Here is a 22,493-nt window from a genome sequence, read left to right as displayed (position 1 = left end):
TTCTAACTTCTCCTATGCATCCTTCCTTCCACTGCATGCTGCAGCAAGGCCTAGGCCCTGTATGACTTTGGCCATGCCAGCCTGTGGTCAACTACAATACATTTGTAACAGCCCTGAAGATTTTGTATTTTTATGTGGTATTGTATTCAGGATGTTAAACCCACACACCGATACCAAGTACATGCTTGAATATTAGTACCCACTTTACAGAAGACAAGCAAGCTTGTATTTGCTGCCAGACAAGCTTCTTCTGTCTGAACTGTCCGAAGACTGTAGACTAACCTCGAGGATATGCCTGTTTGTCCGTTGTTGTGCCCTAGAACAGTGTTGGGATCTAGAATGATAAAGGCTCTTTTGATTACTGTTCAAAAAAATTTGAACATGCATTATTTTTTTTTTTACATATCTGTAGCTGCACCTGCTTATGTGCTGTCCAAATTTTCGGATCTGAGTGCTAAGCGATTGTCTTAGCAAGGCTTGTGGTTTGAACAGGTGCAAGCGAACTTGTTCACTCTCCACGGGTCTGCCTGCATCAGTCCTGACACCGAAACTGCCAAGCAGCATGGAAAGCTCTTTTTTCCATGCAAGGAAGTAGAAGAGAATTTTGCCAAGAACACTCTCTCTGACGTCGTTCAAGGTAAGTGTCAGAAATAACCCTTCTGTTTATTGTGGTTGAAAGGTTGGGTGGACATTGATTAGTTGTGTGCGCACTTGCATAGCACATGGCTAAGTGATCGCCATAAAGCATGCATTGCCACCAATGCCAGTTTGATTTATTAACAATTGTATCATGTATATCAGGTGATGAAATGATAGATGTGCTTTTTGTCATCATGGCAGTTGAATATAAACAGCACACATTCCTGAAGTTATGCTATTACTGCAAGGTTGCAAATGCTGAAGAAAAAAAAAACAAAAAAAACTGATACACCTATTGGAAAAGGCAATCTGTGTTCTTTTTGGACCACATGACATTGACGTGGTCTGCTCATATGGAATGAATGTGAAGATTGAGTGTGCAACTACTATATTCTTATTACCAGTAAGCATGTCTTGACAAATGCACACTAAAGCTAAATGTTTGCTGCCCTCCAAGCATTTTGTCAGAAACATTTTCTTTTTGTAGCTACTTGGTGCTTCAGCTTCTATGCTATGTCGCATCATAACTCCTGCCAGTATAGGCCACTCACTGCAATGAGTGGTATTCAAAATGATTCAATGTGTCTGATGTAGGCATGTACCAATGGTTTCTTGGTTCAAAGCAAATTCGTAGTGAATAGTAATTGTCTTTCTAAGCAAATAGCTCGAATACTTCTGGGACACAAAAAAGGTTGAATGGCACAGTAGACATTTTCGAAATCATGTATTTTTCGAACACAGAAGGCCACTACATGAAAAGAAAGAATACATTGAAGCTTTGTCACACCTATCAAATCGAGTTTCTGCAAAAATGGCTATCAGAAATTGAGGGAGCCAACATACATGTGGGGCCTCCAACTACTGCTCTTAATTGAGATTGCATCGTTGCGCAGCTGTTGCTTTTAAGCAGTGATTCCATTACAAATGCTAGGTGTGCACCTCACGCGCCCAGCACCACCCCGCATCAGGCATCGGAAAAGGGCACCCATCATGTGTCTCATGTTAACTCCGCTTCGTGCTCGCGCTGTCGCGCTTGTTTAGTGAATTTCACGCAGAGAAGAGCAGCTGCAGTCAGCTCGGGACTCGTTAAGCGGAAGTCAAGGGAGCCATGCATCCTCCACTTAGAGAGGTCTAAGATAGCACGATCCACTTCCGTGGGTTGCCGCGATGCGCAGATCGCCCTGAGGACGCCACAAGGCGCCATGCGCCAGCCAGCTGTTTGCACGCCTGCCCTGTCAGGACCAGTCAGAGTGTGCGTACTGGCAGCGCATAGCAGTGGATCACGCTATGCTAAATCTCTATTGATGCAGGCCGCCGTGCCCGTCATGGTGCATGCGCACCACGTGTACCGCAGCTGTATACGCCTGGCAGGTACACATCTGGGCGCCGCGCTTCTGCCTGCTCGTGTGTGTTTCCGCAAGCATGTGTAGACAGGCTCCAGCGTACATGCGAGGGCATAGTCACAAAGTGCAAAGTTGGGGCTTTGGCTGCATGCGTGCGCACTGCGGTGCCATCCCACCTACACTGGACCGAAACCACACACAGCAAGAGTTCCAGAAATATTCACTCGAGATGAATACTTCGAGATTTCGAATATCAAATAATCAGACCAAATCGAATATCGGATACTTTACTCTTCGACCGCATATTCGAAATTATGGAATATTCGCACAAGCCTAGTCTGATACAATGCAAATTAATCTTTTACAGGAGCACACATCAGGCCCAAGTTTTACCATCTGATGATTCTGGAGTCTGGCACACAGGATGTTCCCAAGCTGGATGGCTTTGTGAGTGTTTACTGTTATATCTTGGTGCTACTTGACTTTATTCATTTTCTCTGGCAGTAATGCATAGTGAAAAAAAAAAAAAAATGGATTCAGTCATTTTGTGCTCAGATTTTTTTCATTTGTACAAATGAAAACAATATCATTGCAGGTTATAACACTATCCTAAGTAGTCTTTTTTTCATTACTTTTACTGCTGTGCCAGGTTGCAGGCTAGGAGGAGGATTAAAATACAAGAATTGCCCTTTCACTGTGAAATCAAGCTTTACTTACAAATAAAACCAAGTGCAAACCAAGGTTATAGCAGTCAAATTATGAAATGATAGCTACCCTTAGTTGTATTAAAAAAGTCTGTGCTTGCAAACTTGTGTGCCTGTGTGTTAATGTTCACTGTTGCCAGCGTGCTCTATTACCAGAAGCAAGTCTGTATCGTTTTTTTTTTTGACAGGATATGTGGTGTTCTAGACAATAGCTTAATCAAAAAGTTGCCTCTTTGTTACTATTGAAGTTCTTGTAGCTGTATTGCTAACAGAAAAAACTACTTCCAGTTACTACAGCTTGATCTTGAATTGTGTAGTAGTATAAGTTCAGTGAGTGCATGTGAATGAAAATCTTATTTTGCTCTTGCACTCTTTACAAATGCAGGCCTGCAGCTTTCTCCTTGCATCACCAGATGTACTCAATTACTCCGACCTCTATGGAGCTGTACTTTCACTTCTTTGGATTGGAGCTCAGTGTGATGCAGTGAAACGACCTTCTGATTACCCTAAGCTCTCGTATTTGGTAAGCTACCTCATTCGTGCTTTTAGCACTTTGTGTGCTAAGAATGGGCTTGGCTCTCTAACCTATTATACTGGAGCCCTGTAACAGATTATGTTCTGTCCATTTGAGTTCCTTCAGTTAGCATGTAAGGCAGGACTTCACGTACCAGGTTTATTTTGACCCGCAGCCAGAGATGCACCCCGAGCGAACAGCCTAAGCGATGACAGTGAGTACTCACAGGTGAAAAAGGATGGAAGTCGCAGCCAGATAGGTGAAAAGGAGGTAGGAACCCGCACAGTGCTCTTTGCTGATGGGCGAATGACGACGTCGTTAGCTTCATGCAGTTCAGGTCCAATAACTGTTCATGCAAGCACCAGCCAAATTGCCGAATGGGATATTTACCATGTGTGGAGGGACTTGGTGGGCAACTCCTGCTAGTAGCCGACAGATATTTCGGACTAGCGCGATATTTCGGACTTCGCTGAGGAACCGTCGCGTACCTCATAGAAACGTGTACATTTTCACGACCAATATTTCGGACTTTGCGGAGTCTGCAAGTTCGAATTTTCGGACTAAAATACTAGATGCCAGCAATATTGTGGTGACTGTTTTTCATCCGAAAGTGTGTTATTTCGGCCTAATATAGATGCGAGCAGGCATCGCTGTCACTACCAACCCGTTTGCCGCTACCGTGAAAAGCGCCATCTTGGATTTAAACGAAATCGGCTCAGCGGGCGCAGTTGGACTGGCTTGGATAGGCTTGGCTATTGTCCTCCATCATTGCCATTCGAGATGAGGTGCTCTCCATTGCCATCGAGATGGCCTACAAAGGGCGCGTGATCGCATTGAAAACAGCACAGTGGGACAGCTGCAACGTCCGCCGCGGTGCGGGACAGCAGACGTGGTAGATGGGTGGGAGGGGGGGACTGCATTCGGAGGCGCTCACTTCTGCTCGCTTCTTCCCATGGGTTACCCATGGGTTACCTCTCGGTCTTCGCGAACGTCATTGCCCCATGCAAACTGACTGTTCTTGCTTCGCGCAGCGAGTGCATTCATTCGTGCCATGACCGCGGTCGCGTCGCAGGTATCATGATGTGATAAGGTGCGGACATGACAAAAGCACGGCTGTGACTCAGATAGTCTAATATTATCACTTGTAGGCGGAACATGGAGAGCGGCGATTTTCGCGATTTTGGAAGCCGGTTTTTTGCAGAAAGCTTTATTTAAGTTCACGGATTTTTCGGACTGTTCGATTATTCGGACCATTTTTTGGGTCCCGCTGGGTCTGAAAAATCTGTCGCCGACTGTATGTAGTCAGCATATCTTCCAGCATGTTTCACACTGTGTTCTTGATTCTTTCCTATGTCTTTGTCTATGTGAATTTGTTTCTCCATGGTTTGCTACCCATACTAAGTGTTTAGCAGTGCTGACTGCATATTTTTCTTTTTGGAACCAGGGTGCAGCTGCTGTGCAGTACTGCTTTGGTGCAGTGTGGCGCTTGCTGCTGAGCCTGCCTCCCTCCATACAGCTGTCGGAGGCTCTGGCTACAGGCAATGCAATGCTTGACCTGCCGCAGATATTGCATGCCATTGTCTGGGTTTCCCGCTTTGGTCACAAGAACTTCAACATCTGGATCAAGGTTTGCCTCTTGTCATATTTCTTTTGCAGGTTTTTTTTGCCAGTGTCTCTGTGGCCTTCTAGTGTTATTTCTCACTCTGGGACCATAATTTCATGTCAGCTCACAAAAAACATTTTTGTCCTAGACGTTCAGATCTAGTGCTACAAGATTACTCTAAATAACCTTGCTGACTTTTGACCGCTGTTTAACAAATAGCGCCATTTACAGTAAGAAAACATTTCCAAACTATAATAATGATTTTAAAAAACTTCGCCTTCAAGCTCAGCATCATATCATTAGCCTAATTGCATCCACAGCCTTTCTCATTGGCCTCCTTAACCCTGTCATGTGCCAACAGCAGCATCTCATCCCTGCCTACCATACATACTCTTGTAACGGCCGGCCCCATGTAAGGGCCGTACACGTAACTTGGCAAACGGTAATAAAAAAAAAGTCAGCCTAAAGAATCCTTTCATGTGTGCATAATTCTGCCTGCGTGGTATATTCTGCTGGGAGTGAATGGATAACTGCCTGCGACGCTCGGTACAACCACAGACACATTGTCGTGCGCACTGGACTAGTTCCGCCTGCAACCGTGAACACACAGCGCCTCAGCACTGCTAACTCTTCTTGTGCCCTTGGCGTTTGCACCAGGAAAGACAAAACGTTATGCTGCTAAAGCTGAAATGGGGTTCATCCATGCTAGTGGTGCAGGGTAATGGCATTCTAGTCAAAATCAAGAGGAAGAAATGGGCTTGTTCAGGGCAGGTAATGCGAAGGCAAGATAACCGATCGTGGTTAATGATAACTGACTGGATTCCAAAAGAAGGTAAGTGTAGCAGGGGGCAGTAGAAAGTTAAATGGGTGGATGAGATAAGTTTGTGGGGCTAGAGAGGCTGCAGCTGGCATAGGACAAGGTTAATTGGAAAGATATGGGAGAGGCGTTTGTCCTGCAGTGGACGGAGTCAGGCTGATTGTGATGATGGCAGCAGAGGGGCATCTGATCAAAATAGAGATAAACATCACACATAATGCTGTAAAGAACTGGTCTTAGGTTCAGCTTAGATGGCGCAAAAGTCCCTTGGGCTATGACCTTTTTGGCTGTTAACCCTTTAACTGCAAACCCTGAGCTGTACTAATCATGGGAGATCGCACCAATATCACCAATTATGAGCCGCACTCATCCGGCCCGATGTTGCTCTGCTCTCTCCGCCAAAGACAAGTTACAGCCGGCAGTTGCGTAGCTTGCAATTTTCAACACTAAAGGGCGGTAGTTGTTCATTAAAGAATGTGTTTCGTGCCTTTAACATGTGTTTTAAGCCTGACAACAGTCTTTTCATAATGGCGCCAGACATGAAGAATGTTGCTGGTGGCAATGTCCCAAGAAAACAGTTCGGACAACAGCATTGCTGACTATCTAGAATTTGTTTCCAACAGCCACTCTGACTTCGTTTGCGAGCTGGAGACTTCAGGTTGCGACAAGAGCAACGCCGATGATTAACTGGATAGTGCACATTAACTATTAATGATGAAACCTCGTTTTTGTTGGGACGAAGCAGCGTGTGTGCACTTTTCAGTGTGTTACAGCGTATTGGATTAAATAAATGTGGCACTTTTCTGTACATTGTAACCCATTACTATGACATGCTCCGAGGTAAAGTCGCCCTTAAAGAGCAGCTTTTTCTTCTTTAAATTTTTGTGTTCTAACTAGAAACCAATGAAGTAATGTAATTTGAGAATCAGAATTGTGTAGAAAAAAATTGACTAAAAACAAATTGGCAAATTTGGTTCGTTTTACAGGAAATAATTTGGCAGTTAAAGGGGCTTTTTTTTGCTACATTGCCATTTTTGCTTTGCTACATTGCCTTCATTTGTCTTTCAGGATTCTCTGGTGAAACAGAGCATGACAGCACAGAGGGCCGAGTCTACCCTTCATCAGGTCACAGCAAATGCAAGCCAGCTTCTTTTTGATGTCCGGGTGTTCAAGCAGCTGGCCAGCAAGCAGGTAAAACTCAAAACTTGGCATCTGGCCAACCAGCTTAATCTCCCATTTTTGCTGAGCATTTTTTGTGCGACACAAATTGGGCTGTGCTGTTTATAACCTCATCTTTACATTTAATAGCTTAAGGGAGAAGTTAATGCTTTTTTTTTTTTTTCGTCTGATGTCAAATGTTGTTCAGTTTGACATGCCTGCAAAAGTTCAGTGAGTAATAAATTCTTCAGTGAACCATCTTAGGGAGCTAGTGGCATCTGTGGCACTCTGGTTTTCGGTATCAGTTGTCATATTCAGTTATGCTGGGTGAGAGTGCCTAACCACCTAGATTAGATGTGTGGACATGACTGTGTGTTTGTAGTTAATCTTGTTTAGGTTGCATTTACTTCTGTTCAGTTTATTTGTTCAAAGCAGAGACCAGATATAAAGGACCTAAAAGTTCAGCCTTTCTGCAGCTGGAGCGTGGCTTCTGGCCTACATGGTTGGAGTACAGTACTTCCTGTGACCTCCTAGGTCAATTGCTGTACCACGATGTTGCTTTACATGCTAAAGTTACAGAAAGTTATAAGTAAGGCCTATAATTTTCTGCAGTGGAAAATTTAAAATTCCATGAACTGAGAACAAAGAATCTGCAATATTCCGCTGGAAGGCTCCCTCATGTTAATGCATGCAGACTTATGTGCAGCAGTAGCCACTGTGCAGTGTGTTGGTTCGTACCTCGTTGCGTCGTGTTTTCGTGCTGCTCAATTGTGCGCCTGTTCACCCTTTCAACCTTTTGTTCCCTTCCCTATACCCCATACGGCTCTTTCACGGCCTTCTTTTCTTCCTCAATGGCCTGTGCCACCGCCTTTCCATGTTTGTAGCAACCCTTCCTCGCCAGTGCGTGCCATGTGCTTTGCCTTGCATCTCTTAAGCCTGGTGGGTGAGCCTGCTGTGGATATTTCAAAGAGTAGCAAAAAAAAAAATTCACACAGTATTTGTAGCTTGGCTAAAAAATATAACTCAAGGTACTTTCTGAAGCAGATAATGTAAGAAAAAAACTGCCGTTTTGTTTGTACAAATACGGTGATATTGTTGGGGAGGAGGGATAACCGCAAACTTGACAGGACTGAAGATCGAGAACAGGACAGGACGAGCGGTACCGCTCGTCCTGTCCTGTTCTCGATCTTCAGTCCTGTCAAGTTTGCGGTTATCCCTCCTCCCCAACATGTCTGACCAACTGGCCCAAAGCTTCCCCTTGTTGAACGGTGATATTGCTTTCGGCAGGCGCCAGAACCATGACTCTTCCCATACAAGCTTGAGTGCATTGCTGTTGTGTAAGGGGTTGCTGATCATGGTACTCCTACTGCCAATGTTGTGTGATTGGCAGCACTAAGAGCAGTGGAGAGGTGCAGCTGCCATTGTTTAGAATGTTATTTCTGACTTTTAAATATGCATTTTACTTCTTGAGACCTTGTCATGACCTTGTCGGCCACTATGCCTGTGCCAGTGTATATGATAGAAATGAAGTCTCCAAAACCAAGGAAATCATAGGGGTATGTTTCTGTCATTTTTTTATGTTATGTTGATGAATGGGAAATTTATAATTTCATGGCTGAAAAATAATTCATTGGAAAGTAGAAGAAAAAAACAGCTACATGCCATCAGTGGGATCCGAATCCACGACCTCCAAATTTCGCGTATGGTGCTCTGCCAACTGAGCTGTGGCAGCAGCTGTTGTCTTCTACTTTCTAGGGCATTTATGTTGCGTGTAACCTAGCCCTGAAAGTGTTCACCAGTCCATAGCGGCAGATGTAGTACATCCGTATTAGCACAAATTTTGCATAGAATGTGGTTGAACAGCGAGGGCGGAAACTGTGCGAGAATCCTCTTATGCCATACCTATGGCACCAAGACTACCAGAACAGAGACCCTCGTTACGCTGCTGAGCAGACATGGGTAGGGAAATGAGGGGCTCGTTCAGACAAACACATTAAGGAAGCCGACAGCCACCTTGTGAACTTGTGTAATATGTTATGTAAGGTTTTGGAGAAAAATTGTAAGATATCTTACTGCAGAGAACTTGCTGAAATGCATGCCATTGGTTTGCTTTGACATCAAGAAATACAATAAGGATAAAATTATCATGAGGTTTTGAAGTTGCCATTTAAGAAACTGGAAGTTAAGTTCGTATTCCTGTTCCTGGAGTGGAAGTTCTATGACAGGCAGGATGATAATTTCAGTGCGATAGTGTTAAGGGTCCCCTATCGCAGAAAAGCCAGTGTGTGTGTGTCCATGAGTGAAAAATCCGCAGAAAAGCAAGAACCTCCTAGGTCATGTGACCTTGTGATGTCATCACCCCTGCCCACCGTATTGTCAGCAAACTGCCCACCGTGGCAGGTGGCAGTTAATGACTGGTCACGAGAGGTTGCACAGGAAGGGCAGCCGAGGTCCCACAAGCCCCACCGGTGGCAGCACCTGCCATCGCAGGGCAACGGTGCATCGCTTAACCGCTGCACCACTCTAACAGGAGTGTTATTGGGGATGCCTAGGGATCTATGAATGTTAAGCAGAGAATGACCAATTCCGCATATATGGGCATTAACCCATCAGTGGTATCGCGTCATACCATTAAGGCAAAGCTTAAGTGTCCCCTTGAGTTTTTTACCCTTAATGCATTCCTCAGTGCCAAGATAAACCAATTGCATGCCTTTTAGCAAGTTTCCTACAGCAAAATTTCTTACAATTTCTCTCCAAAATCTTTTTTAACTTATTACATAAGTGCACAAGCACTAGTTCTAGGTAAAAATAAATGTCATATTGGGAACCAGCTTGAAAAAACACACATTCCCTGAAAATTTCAGTTGTGCAATCATTGATCAAAAATTTTTTTTTTTCTAAGAGCGGCTTCCCTCTTAATTGGTATGTTTTTTTTATTTGACTCCAACTTTAATTTATGCCGATGCGAGAGTTTTTATACTATCTGCTGTGGATTAATACATTTTAGTCAATAATTGAACTACATCCATGATCTAATAGATCCAAAGTTAAAACATAATGGCGTAGTAGTGGGAAGAAGCACCCCTAATCAATGGTGGCCTTAAGAAATATCTTGAATTTTTTTTGTTTGAAATGTCTTGTAGTATTGCAGAAGTGATGTGCAATTACGCACTTGTGGAGTGTTATCCACGAAACAGTTTGGCACTGTGGCTGTTCACTACATAATAGGGGATATTCATAATTCCGCAAGTGCGCTTTCCCACATAACTATGTTGCCCCAAACAAGATGGCCGACTTCGCTATAAAGGAACTACGTGGGCTACAGGACAGGCGCTAAAGGTGTGGATAGAATGTAAGAAACGTATTTTGGAAGAATCAAACAAAAACCAGTCTTTCTTGCTTTGTTTCAGCTGAAAACGCATGGTCAGCCATCTTGTTTGGGACAACAATGTTATGCAGGAAAGCGCACTTGCGGAATTTTGAATATCCCCTATTGATTTGGTTTGGTTTCAAAAATTGCTGCTTGTGCGCTCCTACAGATGAGGACCATTTTTCAGAGCTTAGCCTGTGCTCTCTCGGTTTGCATTCATGTAGCTGGGCCAGGGACCAGCAGACCTCTCGGGCCCTGTGAGCCGCTCTGAGCTGCCGCACTTGATGGACCTCTTTGTGCTGGAGGCCCTCATTGCCAAGCTGCAGGTCTGCTTGGACATCACACTACTGAAGTCATCGGTAGGTATTTGGGTTTATGCAGTAAAACTGTGAAGGGCAGTAACAAACGTAGCCTCAGTAGCATGGGGCTTATATTAAAATGTGAAAATTGAATGGGAAGCTGATACTTATCTATTTTTTAACATCATAATCGATTTTTGTCACCAAAGACATCCACTGTTTTGCCAGGCAATAGTAGAATTGTCACTGGTGTTTAAATATGAATTGCTGCACTCTCTACCCTAGGGGCTGACATGGTTCTTGAGCCACACAAGGCAGCAACATCATATGTATTTAATTTTCACGCAGTACCCACGGAGAACCAGCAGATTGTGAAGCCCATGTTCGTTCATCGGATGTTCGTTCTTCGGTTTCTACTTTGACTCCCTGCAATTTCATAATAAACCGTAAACATTGACATCTCTTAAAACTTCTCTTGTATTTCGTGCAATCATAATTAATGGGGGACATTAATCTTCAGATGCGAAAAAAATTGTGAAAATGTCCCATTCAACTTTGTGTTCAAAATATCTGCCCAACTTCATCTAGAAATACAAAAAAATCATTAGCCTTCGCAACCCAAAAATGAGAGAATGGAGAGACAAAGCCGAAGTTTGCACTCATTTGCTTATTTTCCTCTAAAATTTTTTTCATACTGGACAGGTATTCAATATTTGAAGGCATTTTTTCTTCATATTCTTATGCGATTCATATTTAAAAATAAGTAATACCGTATTTACTCGAATCTAGGCCGGCCACGATTCTAAGCCGAGACCCGAAAGTTGAAGGCCACAGAAAAAAAAAAAACTTACCTCGATTGTAGGCCGGCCGAAAAAACAACTGCGAACAAGAGGTACAGCACGCAAACGACATTTATTGCCAGGAACCCGCTCAGGCGGATCCCGGGCTGGCGTTTGGGCGAGGAGACATATGCAACGCCAGCCCGGGATCAGCCGCCGAAGTCCCGCCCGGCTTGAAGATTTGACGACTGCTCTGCAGCGAGTATAACTTTCCGCTTGAAGGCGGCACTATAATGGCACCGCCTGTTTGGTGCCATGGTGTTGGTGATAAAAACCACGCACGAAAACTTCACTGCTGCGAATGTGCTCACGCCACCGCACGAGAACAGAACAAGGCCAAAATGGCAGCCAGTGCTCATGTGTCAGTATCGGCTACAGATAGCAACGGCTACGGATAGCAACGGCTACAGATAGCAACGGCTACAGTGCTGTCTTTCGTTGGCGTTTTGTGGGGGCGCCACCTGCGTGCTACATTTATTCGTATTTTACGAATACGAAACCTCGAAACGAAATCCTCGAATCTAAGCCGACTTAAGAGTTCTACATCTCGTTTTTTTGAAAAAACTATCGGCCTAGATTCGAATAAATACGGTAATAAATAATTCTAGTTGCAATTTACTTTGCTGTGGAGGACCCATTGTCACATGCAGAAGGGATCGATAGGAATGGGCACATATTTTCACTATCTTTACCTCCTAAATGGCTTGCTATGTGTTACATTTGCAGTGTTTTTCCCTTTAAGAAATGTGATTTTAACCATTCACATGGCTTTGATGTGATGTATACATGCATGCGTGTCAATGACTTCAGATAGGAGGGTACTAGGTGATTGTTAGGGTGGTTATAAATGTTAACACATGGGGTATTAGTGGGCTCTGCTATGTCTTGCTGAAGTTCAGTTCCACAGCATGTAATTGTTGTTGTTTGGTGCATATAATGTATTGTCTTCATTCTTTTTTTGTTTTGTTTTTAGAATGAGAGCCACAGCCAAGAAGTGAAGGAGTTCTCATGGGAAATCTTCCCCATTCTTCTTCGGCTGATCAAGCTCTACAACACCTGCATCAGGTGCGGGTGCATTACTTTGTTATGGGAGCTTCTTGTAATAATGGCCAGTTGACTTTTTGTGGTGTAGCAGCTGTGAAAATTTTGCCTGGTAGAAGGTTATGTATTTGCAATTAGAGAATCCGTTAGGCTTCCTCTAAGTTGAACTGGACAAGATGTTGTTAATCTGTTGAGCCTGTCAGAAGTTCAGGTTCACAGAAGTGGCTGGTATTGGGTTGTAGAAGAGTAAACCACCACTATTAAAGTATAAATGAGGAGTTGGCATGGAAACATTCATTAAGCACTCCGACAAATATTTTTTGAAATCTGCACCCAACACCTGTATCTTTCAATCGCTACATTTTTTCACATAGACAGAGCTATTTGCAATCCCTGTGCTCATGAAAAGTGGTTAGGCAAAATGTGCCTAATTGCATGTTACACATAAGGCCAGTCACAGTTAATCATTGTTCTTCCCAGGTTAAAAATCCCTGCATGCACACTTCTATTCAGTTACGCTGTTGACTATTCTTTTAGGTTATTGCTCTCACTGCTTGAAATTAATCCAGAGCCCTCCATTGTGGCATCCCTCATATCCCATGTGCCCCTTTGGGAAGCTACCTTACCGTATCAGTCAGTGCGACAAGGCCACTAAAACCTATTAGCTTGTTGATGGTGTTGGGTTCTATTTTGAGTTTTTGTTAACCAGGCTACTTTATTTTTTTTATACAACGCAACCATGAACTGTTCCAACTGTTCAGCTTATCAGAGTTCTGCTTAACAGAGTTAGTCTTCAAAGGAGTCCACTATAACGCTTGTGATATCTGCAATATTGAGAAACAAGTCAGGCACAGCTGTTGTGAAATTATTAATGGCAAAATAATACCTCGTGGTAGCACCTGGATTCTTTAGCATTGTCAGCATCGGAAAGGCATCAGGTTATGAGGGCTGGTAAATGGTCATTCAGATGATTCAGCTTTCATACCAAGTTCCCTTGAACTAAGTCATGTCTAACACCTTTATTAAATTGTTCTAGTTGACTGTATCAAATGAGGAGTCTTTGGGAATAGTAATAGTCTTGCCCCATTAATATGATCCCCGTTAACATGGACAATTTGAATTATGGACGATTTTTATGGAGGCAAACTTTTGCAATGTAACATGCTGTGTTAATATGGAAACTCACTGCAAACAATGGACAGGGTGATAATATACACAACCTATTGGGGCCTATGTATTTTGCCGCATTAATATGGATAGTGATGCGAACAAAATCTCTACTGCCCCAAGCAGATGTTTCCTTTCCTGTATTTTGAGACACTAGCAAAGGGCAGTGTGAAAGTGTAAATGCAAAAAGTGATTGCTTTTTTTTTTTGCAGTTTCATGCTTTACAGTGCCAGGGTGCCAAGTCAGCGTGCCTTATTTGCGTATTACATGAATCGCGGCAAAAAAAAAAAAACATCTTGCTGTAGTTAGTGTTTTGTTGAAAGCCATATTCAGCTGCTATTGGCTGCGAAAGTATAAATATGTACTAGTGGTTCATGGGGTTTTAAGTCGTAATAGGAGGTAGGTCACCATGCCACAAGACTCCATCACGTGTTTCATGGACTGCTAGGTGCTTCAAGCTGTACTGCAAGATTATAAAGATAAAGGCGACCAGGATTATGCGCTTGGAGCCGTCACGATTTTGTTTAATTTGCATTTCACTGTTCACCACACTGCACAGAAGTAGACCCGAATCAAGGTGTTTTGTTTTTCTGAATAATTTTTTTTTCTTCATGATTCGTTACTACTGACTTCTCGCTCTATGGACAGCTTTGCTCAGGATCCAAAGTGTCCGTATTAATGGGGCACACCTGTATATGTCCTTAGAGCCCTTTATTTTTGTTTTCATGTCAGGTGGAATCTCTTACTGCAAGCTGTAGAGCTGTCACCAACGGGACGGTCAGAAACCAGTCTGCGTGCCATGGATGTGGTGCTGCGAATGACTTCACGACGCTGCCCCCACGTGTCCAGCACTGTTGCAGCCATTGTGTCCCACCTGCCCCCTCAAGTGGACAGCACACTTGATTTTTGGAATGCTATGGCAGTGAATGTCTGCAACTGGAGAAATGACTTCGCTAATGACAGCCTTCCTTCGGAGAGCTACATCGCAGCTGTGCAAGTCGCGCACTTCACTCCCTTGTCTGCTAACTCGACATTTTCAATCAATGCCAGCTTGAAGCGCATCCTTCAGTGCATTGTACGCTTTGCTCAAGATGTCTTCTGCTGGTCAGCAGAAGACAAGTTCTTCAGCGACTTGATGCGGGCCTTTCTGCCTCTTTTGCTGGATGCCACCGCAGAGTCTCAGGCAGACTTTGTGATGCTGGCGCTTGAAGCCAACATTGGTTCATCAGACACAGATGAATTTGCTCACTTCGTTTACGAGGAGATGCTGGCAAACTGCTACGAGCTGCTCATCAATTACTCTCACAAGGAAAGTGAGATCAATGAGTTGGTGTTCCATGAGTGCCTCAAGTTTATGGAAAGTCTCCTAGATAAGCAGCCTGGCAAAAAAGCCTTGGAGAAGTTTTTCTGTGACAAAGACATCTGGAACATACTGCTGTCAGCTGCAGAAGGCAACCTAAGTCCTGCGTATGGGACTCGTGTCCTCAAGTTCTTTAGCAAGCTCTTCACACAAATTGACAAAAATGTTGGAGACCCGAGCCTGGAAAAGTTGAACGCAACTTTGTGTAAAATGAACCGACTGAATGAGCTGGATCCCAAATCTCTACAGAATTGGCTCACTAAAGTGGTAGTTGGTTCAAAAGCAGCAAATTGCAGTGAGGATGGAAGCCCTGCTCAAGAGAACAGAATTCTTCTCCAGAACTTGACCACATATATTGTCAAAGAAAATAACAAAGTGTCAACCCAAGTGGCTGGTTCCTTCTTGGCTGCATTGATCGAGATTGGAACGCAGCTTCTGTCTCCTGCATCAGATGGTGTTGGCTTCTCTGATCTCATGGTTGTCATGTCCACATTGGCTAGTGCGGGCTCTGGCTCTGGACATCTGCAGCTTTTCATGGCAGCAACTGACTGGCTTGAGACCTGCAAGAAGTATTTGTCCCAGAAGGATGTGCTTGAAAAACTTGAGGCCAACGTCAGCAGTGGGAAGCACCAGGTCATCATGAACTCTGCATGCTACCTGCTCTCTTACGTAGCTGATCTGGTTGGCTCCCTTAAGCTTCTCGCTGAGCGACCACTCATTGTTGGCCGGATTGGTGCTGCCAGCCCACCACTGGATGGTGATGCACAGCACCCCGAACCAGACTCGGATTGGGCTGACGAGCTGGGCCCTGAGGACGATGAGTCTGGCGGGGAGGACTCTGATGAGGACTCACTTTGCAACAAGCTGTGCACCTTCACCATGACCCAGAAGGAGTTTATGAATCAGCACTGGTATCATTGCCACACCTGCCGCATGGTGGATGGCGTGGGTGTCTGCACCATCTGTGCCAAGGTGTGCCACAAGGACCACGATGTGACCTACGCCAAGTTTGGCTCCTTTTTCTGCGACTGTGGCGCCAAGGAAGATGGCAGCTGCCAGGCCTTGGTCAAGCGCAACCCACAGATGTTGTCTGATACAGGCTGCGGGGCTGCTTCTGCAACTGCAGCCTTTTCACTTGCCTCGGAGAATGCGCTGCCCAGCTCGATTCGACGAAGGGCCTCTTCGCCTGTCCAGGGTGCAGGCACTGTTACTGGCGTAAACACTGCTGATGCTCGCCCACCTGCTGCGTCAGCAGACTCCAAGAAAGCTTGCGATGAAACCTTGAAACACCGGCAGCAGCTCGCAAAGAAGCTTGAGGTGAGGAGGTTTAGTGTCATTTGCTGCATATTGGTATTGTGGAGCTTTGAAGTGTTTTCATAAGCATTACTAGTTTTGTGTCTGTTATTCTCCAGTCTTGCTTTCTCTGCTGAGGTGCTAAACTGGCAGTTGGTCTGTGTGTTGCCCATATTCTCTGATAAAGTAATGTTGTTGCTTTCTAAGCAACTTAGTTATTTTGAGGCTTAATAATCTTATTGGAACTTTTCTTTCTAGGCCTTTCGGGGAGTTCTCATTGAGCACATTGTAAGTAATCTGATTTTTTTTTTCATATATTTTTGTTTAGAATATTATTGTGTGAAAGCATTTGCCGGAGTAGATGGCAAAAAGGCAAACAACGACATGATTCTAATGCAGTGCTAACAGTCTACTTTGCATTCGGGGTTCTCTGCCTGTTGCAAAAAAAAAATTGAAAAAACGAGGAAATATCTGGGAATTCAGCAATTTTGGAAAGCTTCTGGGAAAGATAGTTCCTGCAACAGCTGCTGGCAGTCAGGAAAACTGAGGTTGATAGCTACATTCAAACCCACTTATACCGATACTGGTTATAACAATATATTGGATGTAACAGTGGTCAGTCGTGGCACCGTCAGCTTTACTGTGTGTTCTAAAGTAAAATAAATCGCTTATAGCAATGCTGTCCTAGCATATTATCGGTTATAACAATTAAACTCGGTCATTGAGAGTCCACCTTTAAAAAACAAACAAAAGCGTGGAGACCCCTTAACGACACCAGCAAAACCGCACTTGCTACACAAAAGCGCACGCTTATGGAGCTGGTTGACGGTATGATCTCTTTAGTCTGCTTGGTTCTCTCTCTTGGGTTCTTCTAGTTTGTCGAAAGTGCGCGCTTGCCACATGCTGTTTGCTATTTGTGAACGCTACTGCGTCACACCATGAAGGTTCCCTGGGGGGCCCTTACCACTTTTGAGCAGTTATGCTTCGGCACTCCCGACGGTATGCATGAAAATGTGAAAAATAATTAGTCGCGCCGTTCTAATCTCAAAAGCAAGCAACCATTGTCCAGTCTTTCACCAAACAAATATACCATGTGATGCAAGCGGTTCCTGTTAGTGTTTCTGGGTCATTCAATAATTCGAACATTTTTTCGGTCCCTTGAAGTTCAAATTAACGAGCTTTTAGTGGCATTAGGACGATCAAGCTCCTCTGGATCTTTCCTGTCATTAAATGATGTAAAGTTTGTCATGTTTTCTTCTCTTCGGCTCAACCCGGTTATAACAATTATCGGTTATACGGTTATAACAATGGTATTTCCATGGCCTTCAGTATTGTTATAAGTGGGTTTGGCTAATTCTTGCTAATTCTTGCTTAGTCTTACGAGGAATTAGCAAAACCCATGTGATTATGATTTCGTTTGGAAATATGGGAACGCAAGAAGAATGGCCTGATAACTGCTGGCCAAAAGGGCACGCCTGCAGGAAGAAGAGAGAGAAAGAATATTGAAAAAATAAAATTGAAAGGGAAGAAAAAAGCTGGTGGACATAAGCACACTGTGCACTTTACATGCTGGCAAACCCAGTATAAAAACACAGCAAGGCACAATCAGCATGTTTAGTTTAGATTATGGTAGTTTAACATCCCAAAGTGACTCAGGCATAGCCTGAGTCGCGTTGGGACCCCACAAACCAAACCAAACACTCAACATCTCAAACAGAGCCTATACTACAAAAGGCAATGTGAGAAAAATAAGCAAGGTTACAGAACACAGCATGGCTATCAGGTGATACACTAATGAAAGGCAGTAAGCGGAAAACGACAGTTCTACAACCAGATATCTGAAGTGCACAAGTAGAGAAGAGTTGGACTGCATGGGTTTGATTGCACTGAGGCACATGACTATGTGGTGCGGGAAAAGTTCTTGAGGGTGGCACAAGGTAGTCCTAATTGTTGATAGGCCCCTTAAAGCAGGATTCACACAGGCAATGGAATCCCTCCCTAAGCAACATGAGGATCCATAGTGCACAATATTCAAGGAACACAACACCCTACCCTACCCACTAGCCTGAACGGGTGACTGTGCACACGTCACGCCTTCCATAGGCCGCACAGTGTTGCGGGTTCTGGTTTTGGTTCACTGGCGGAGGCTGGGATTGTTTGCTTGACTGGCACAAATGGTCCCCTCCCTTTGTGTTTCTTTTGTTGACAGGTGTAGACATAGAGCTGTTTCTTTTTTCTGTGTCTGTCAATTTGACAACCAGTGTTGTGCAGGGTGCCCACCGTGGCCTCCCCTTTTTTATCCTGTGGGTCGTATGGTAACAGTAATGTCCCTCCCCCGGCTGCCCATGTGAATGCGGCACGGGAGAGGGAGTGCCACCGGGAGTTGCTTCATTTTGAAAGTTTCTGGTCAACTTCAGCTTAGTACTTGGCTGGGGAGGGTCACAGTAGTCGCGGCAGCAACACTGGATAACAGCATTTCTGCTGGTTGTTGGCAGTTGTCCTTACAAAGGGTGTGATAGGGCTTTTTGGGGCCCAAAAACCACCAAAAAAGTCAGTTTTTCGACAAAACCGTTTTCCGAGATCTGTAGCCCATGGGCTACATTTTTCATTTGTTTCATTAAATATTAGCTATAATTCATATTTATAATTCACTCGTACTTCATCTCTGTTCGTTATGCCTCATTTTTTTCAGAACACACATTTTTGCTGTTTGCAAGTTTACAAGAAGGATATCTCAGCATCTAGAGCATAGAGACGAATAATTTTTGTTGCAGCATTCTTCTAAATGATTAAACTCAATGTACGCTTAAAATTTTTTTCTGCATACTAATTTACTGCTCATTAGCCAGTCTATCAAAGCTGAACATCAATGTGTTTCAAAATAACTAACAATGACTTAATTGGAAAAGTACTTCCAACATCGCATTCATATAGTATTTTATACTATATAGCCACATGTTAATAATAGCTGCTATTGTGTTTGCAAGTGAAGCAGTGTAATTGTGTAATAGCTTGAGAAATAATTCACATAGTGATCAAGAGGCTACATATTTGAAATCTGTTCAAGAAACTGAATAAACTGTACAGTTTCATTACAGTTGGCCGAAAAATAAGATAGCTCAGAGACCCCTGTCCCCCTTAAAGGGCCTCTGAAACACCTTCTGAGAAGAGAGTACACCAACTCGCTCAATCACTACATTCTCTAGTCATCAACATCTTGGCCAAATAACACTTCTGCACACAGCAGTGAACCCACAGTTGTGCGCAAAAGTTGTCGAATCTTTTCCAGCGACTTTTTTCATGCTCATGCTCTTCTTGCCCTTGCAAGAACTCATGGCTCCCATGTCGAAGCAAAGTTTTTGTAGGATCATGAACAACGCTTGTTTTCGTGGCCACATTGTGGGGTGCATGTTACAGTTTAACACGTTAATATTGAGGAACTAACAAACAGTAGCTTGGCTCTGTGATTAGCTATTAATTTAAGCCACTACTTTCACCTTTGTCACAAATTTAGGTGCTGTGGGTCTGTCAGGGAATTTTAAGTAATAGGAGAAAACCAGTAGAAATCTGGAAATTTAAAATGATGCCCTGCATATTGTCTGTTGCTGCATGAGGAGAAAAGAAAACAAATACCTGAAGACTTGTGGGAGGGAAAATATTTCTTGTTATGTTAAGATATTGAAGACTTAGTTATGAATGAGTGTTGTCACTCATCTAATATTTAAAGGCTTTTAAAGTGCACTATCTTTCCAAGATAGTGCACTTATCGCAGGCATGCAACCACGTATTTAACAGTGAATGGTCAGGTATGCCGCTACTTGCCTTCTGTTGTATGCGTGTGCACTTGGTTGCTGAAATTTGGCAGTATGACTGTCCAGAAGGCAAGGGAGTACCATGGCTGCAGTTCCTACATTCTGCATGCTACCTTAATTTTTTTTAGTACATAATCAGTTGACAAGTTAACATATGCACATCGCTCATGTACAGGTCTCAAAGAAAGGAACCAGCTTGCACAAAAATACAAACTTTTCGATTATTTGTCAACTAAACGTTAAAGTGACTTTTGGATAGGGATGTGTGAATATCTAATAATTTCAAATAATCGGTTGATCCCTTTCTAGAGCCTTTCACTGCGGCGTCCCTCATAGCCTCAGTCACTAAGTTAAACCCCCATAAACCAGAAATAATCGGTCCAATAGTAAAGTATCTGATGTTCATTTCGATCCAAATGTTTGGTATTCGAAATTTCGAAGTATTGGTCTTGAGAGAATAACGTTTCTGGAACGCTTGGTTCACATGGTTTCGGTTCAGCGTACCTCCTCAGGATGAACTGCGGCGCATGCTCACCCAAAGCGCAGACTTCATGGACACCTGCTAGGCATACCAGCCGCGTGCCTATGCACCCGTGTGTATGCCGGAGCCGGTCTGTGCATGCGCGAGGCAGCATACGTGAACAGGCGCAAGTGTGGTGCCCCGATTTGCACCTGCCAGGTGTCTTTGCCAGAGTTACTCACGGTACACACGATCCGGAGCCAGCACAGGGGGCGTGATGGGTTGAGGGACATGCAGCTCTCAACTTCCGCATGGCAAGGAGCTCAGTGCAACTGCCGCAGCCACTTTTATTCACATGAAATTCGCTAATCAAGTGCCACAGTGAATGCATGAAGGGAAGCTAGCAGGGGACACATGGAGATGGGTGCCCCTTTCATATGCCATTTGCAGGGTGGCGCTGGTCGTGTGGTGCATAGGCCTAGCAGGTGTCCATGGAGTCGCCACTGAAAAGCAAAAGCTGCGTAACGACGCAATTACAATTAAGAGCGGCACTCTGAGGTCCCGTAACTAGGACTCTCACCCCACAAATACGCCGGCGCCGCATGTAGTTAAACTCTTCCAATTTCCGATGGCCATTTTTGCAGGAAGTTGACACAGCCTCAATGAGTTAACAAAGCTTCACTGCTTGCTGTTTTTCTTTGTTTTTAATGGCCTTTTGTTTTAGAAAAATACGATTTTGATCACTGTGCCGTCCAGCCTTTTCTTTGTGTGCCAATAGTTTTCGGAATACTCTTAGAAATTATTTGAAGAAAATTACTACTGCTTCGAACAAAAAAAAAACACTATTCACACTCCCCTACTTCTAGACATTATAAGCGAAGGTGAAAGCTATTTGAACAGAAAAAAAGTGTGCTTGTCACTCATAATTATGGAGTAATTGACTGCTCAAACTTTATTCCCTTTCATATTGGAGAGACATGCAAATCTTTGTCAACATGCGAGATATATTGTGTGTACAAGGAATAGCTACTGTGGAGAGTTTCTTAGGAAAGGATTGTTGCTTCTCTAGCAGTGATGTGTTATTTTTGGGCTTTTTTTTTTCTTTTTGCAATGTCATCAGTGTGGTTCTGCTCAAGATAAAAACATTAGCTAATTCTCGAACTAAAAAAAAAAATGCTTAAACTCAATGTATTCACAGCTGCATTGAAGTCTATGCCCTGATGTTGAGTATAGTAAAAAATAAAAATAAAGTATTCTGGTCTGCCACTGTCAGCATTTTTTATGCAAAAATGCACATGTGCAGTTCATCCCATTCGTTAGTTATGCTTTAAAGGGTAAGCAATGAGTTACTTGTAGTGAGTAAATGTGATTGTTTATTAACAGTTTTTTATTCTGGTGAGATAATTTAATTCTTTTCTTTACAAAGCATAGAATTGTTTGTGTTTTGAAATAAAATAATTGTCCGAATTAATCCTGCTGTGCATCGCAGAATCTGGAGATATGCTTGATTTTCACTTGTAGGAGGTGGCACCACAGCTCTCAGTAGAATTAAAAATGAAAGGAGACATATGCAGCATGTTACCACCCTTTTCAGGAATTGCGACGAATTGGATGACAGTACTAATTATGGCCAAGTCATGGGCATTTTTAAGGCTGTCACTTGCTCGAAAATAGGAGCTGGCAAAAGCATCTTCTTAAAAGTAGAGATGAACTCTGGAATGTTGTGAAAAAAAAAAAGACAAAAGATTCGTGTTTTTTTAGAAAGGTGAGCGATCTACCATGTGCACAAGGTAAATATGATTTATTTTTATATACCGTTAACATACCCTGGTACAGTCTTTGTCAAAAGTTTAGAGCCCAGGGGGTTTGCTTCTAAGCCTCGCAGTGGGACTCCTGTAACATTCGTGGTAGTCCTACCCATTGGAGGAGGCAGGACCAAAAATCTTCTTACCTTCAGCAAATTTGGAGCGCTGGAGATGCAGTACGAAACAGACAGTGTGCTTCAGAATCAAACCCCCTGGGCTCCAAACTTTTGACAAAGGCTGTACATACCACGTACCACTGTTAAAAAAAA

General features: G+C 43.5%; 1 protein-coding gene across 4 annotated transcripts in view; it reads left to right on the top strand.

The window, feature by feature from the left end:
- Positions 1–22,493, top strand: part of poe (E3 ubiquitin-protein ligase-like protein poe) — a 178,240-nt gene that overhangs the window by 50,316 nt on the left and 105,431 nt on the right. For all 4 annotated transcript variants that reach the window (XM_089582226.1, XM_089582224.1, XM_089582225.1 and 1 more), the window contains 9 exons: positions 493–637; positions 2,350–2,429; positions 3,072–3,209; positions 4,645–4,827; positions 6,689–6,811; positions 10,373–10,507; positions 12,260–12,351; positions 14,227–16,171; positions 16,406–16,435. In XM_089582226.1, the coding sequence (XP_089438352.1) occupies positions 493–637; positions 2,350–2,429; positions 3,072–3,209; positions 4,645–4,827; positions 6,689–6,811; positions 10,373–10,507; positions 12,260–12,351; positions 14,227–16,171; positions 16,406–16,435 (2,871 nt within the window). The remainder of the gene's footprint in view (positions 1–492; positions 638–2,349; positions 2,430–3,071; positions 3,210–4,644; positions 4,828–6,688; positions 6,812–10,372; positions 10,508–12,259; positions 12,352–14,226; positions 16,172–16,405; positions 16,436–22,493) is intronic.

The sequence above is a fragment of the Amblyomma mixtum genome, chromosome 3 (assembly GCF_055824585.1).
Source record: "Amblyomma mixtum isolate Tamu chromosome 3, ASM5582458v1, whole genome shotgun sequence".
NCBI classification, from domain to species: Eukaryota; Metazoa; Arthropoda; class Arachnida; order Ixodida; family Ixodidae; genus Amblyomma; species Amblyomma mixtum.
This window is presented reverse-complemented; position numbering and strand designations above follow the sequence as displayed.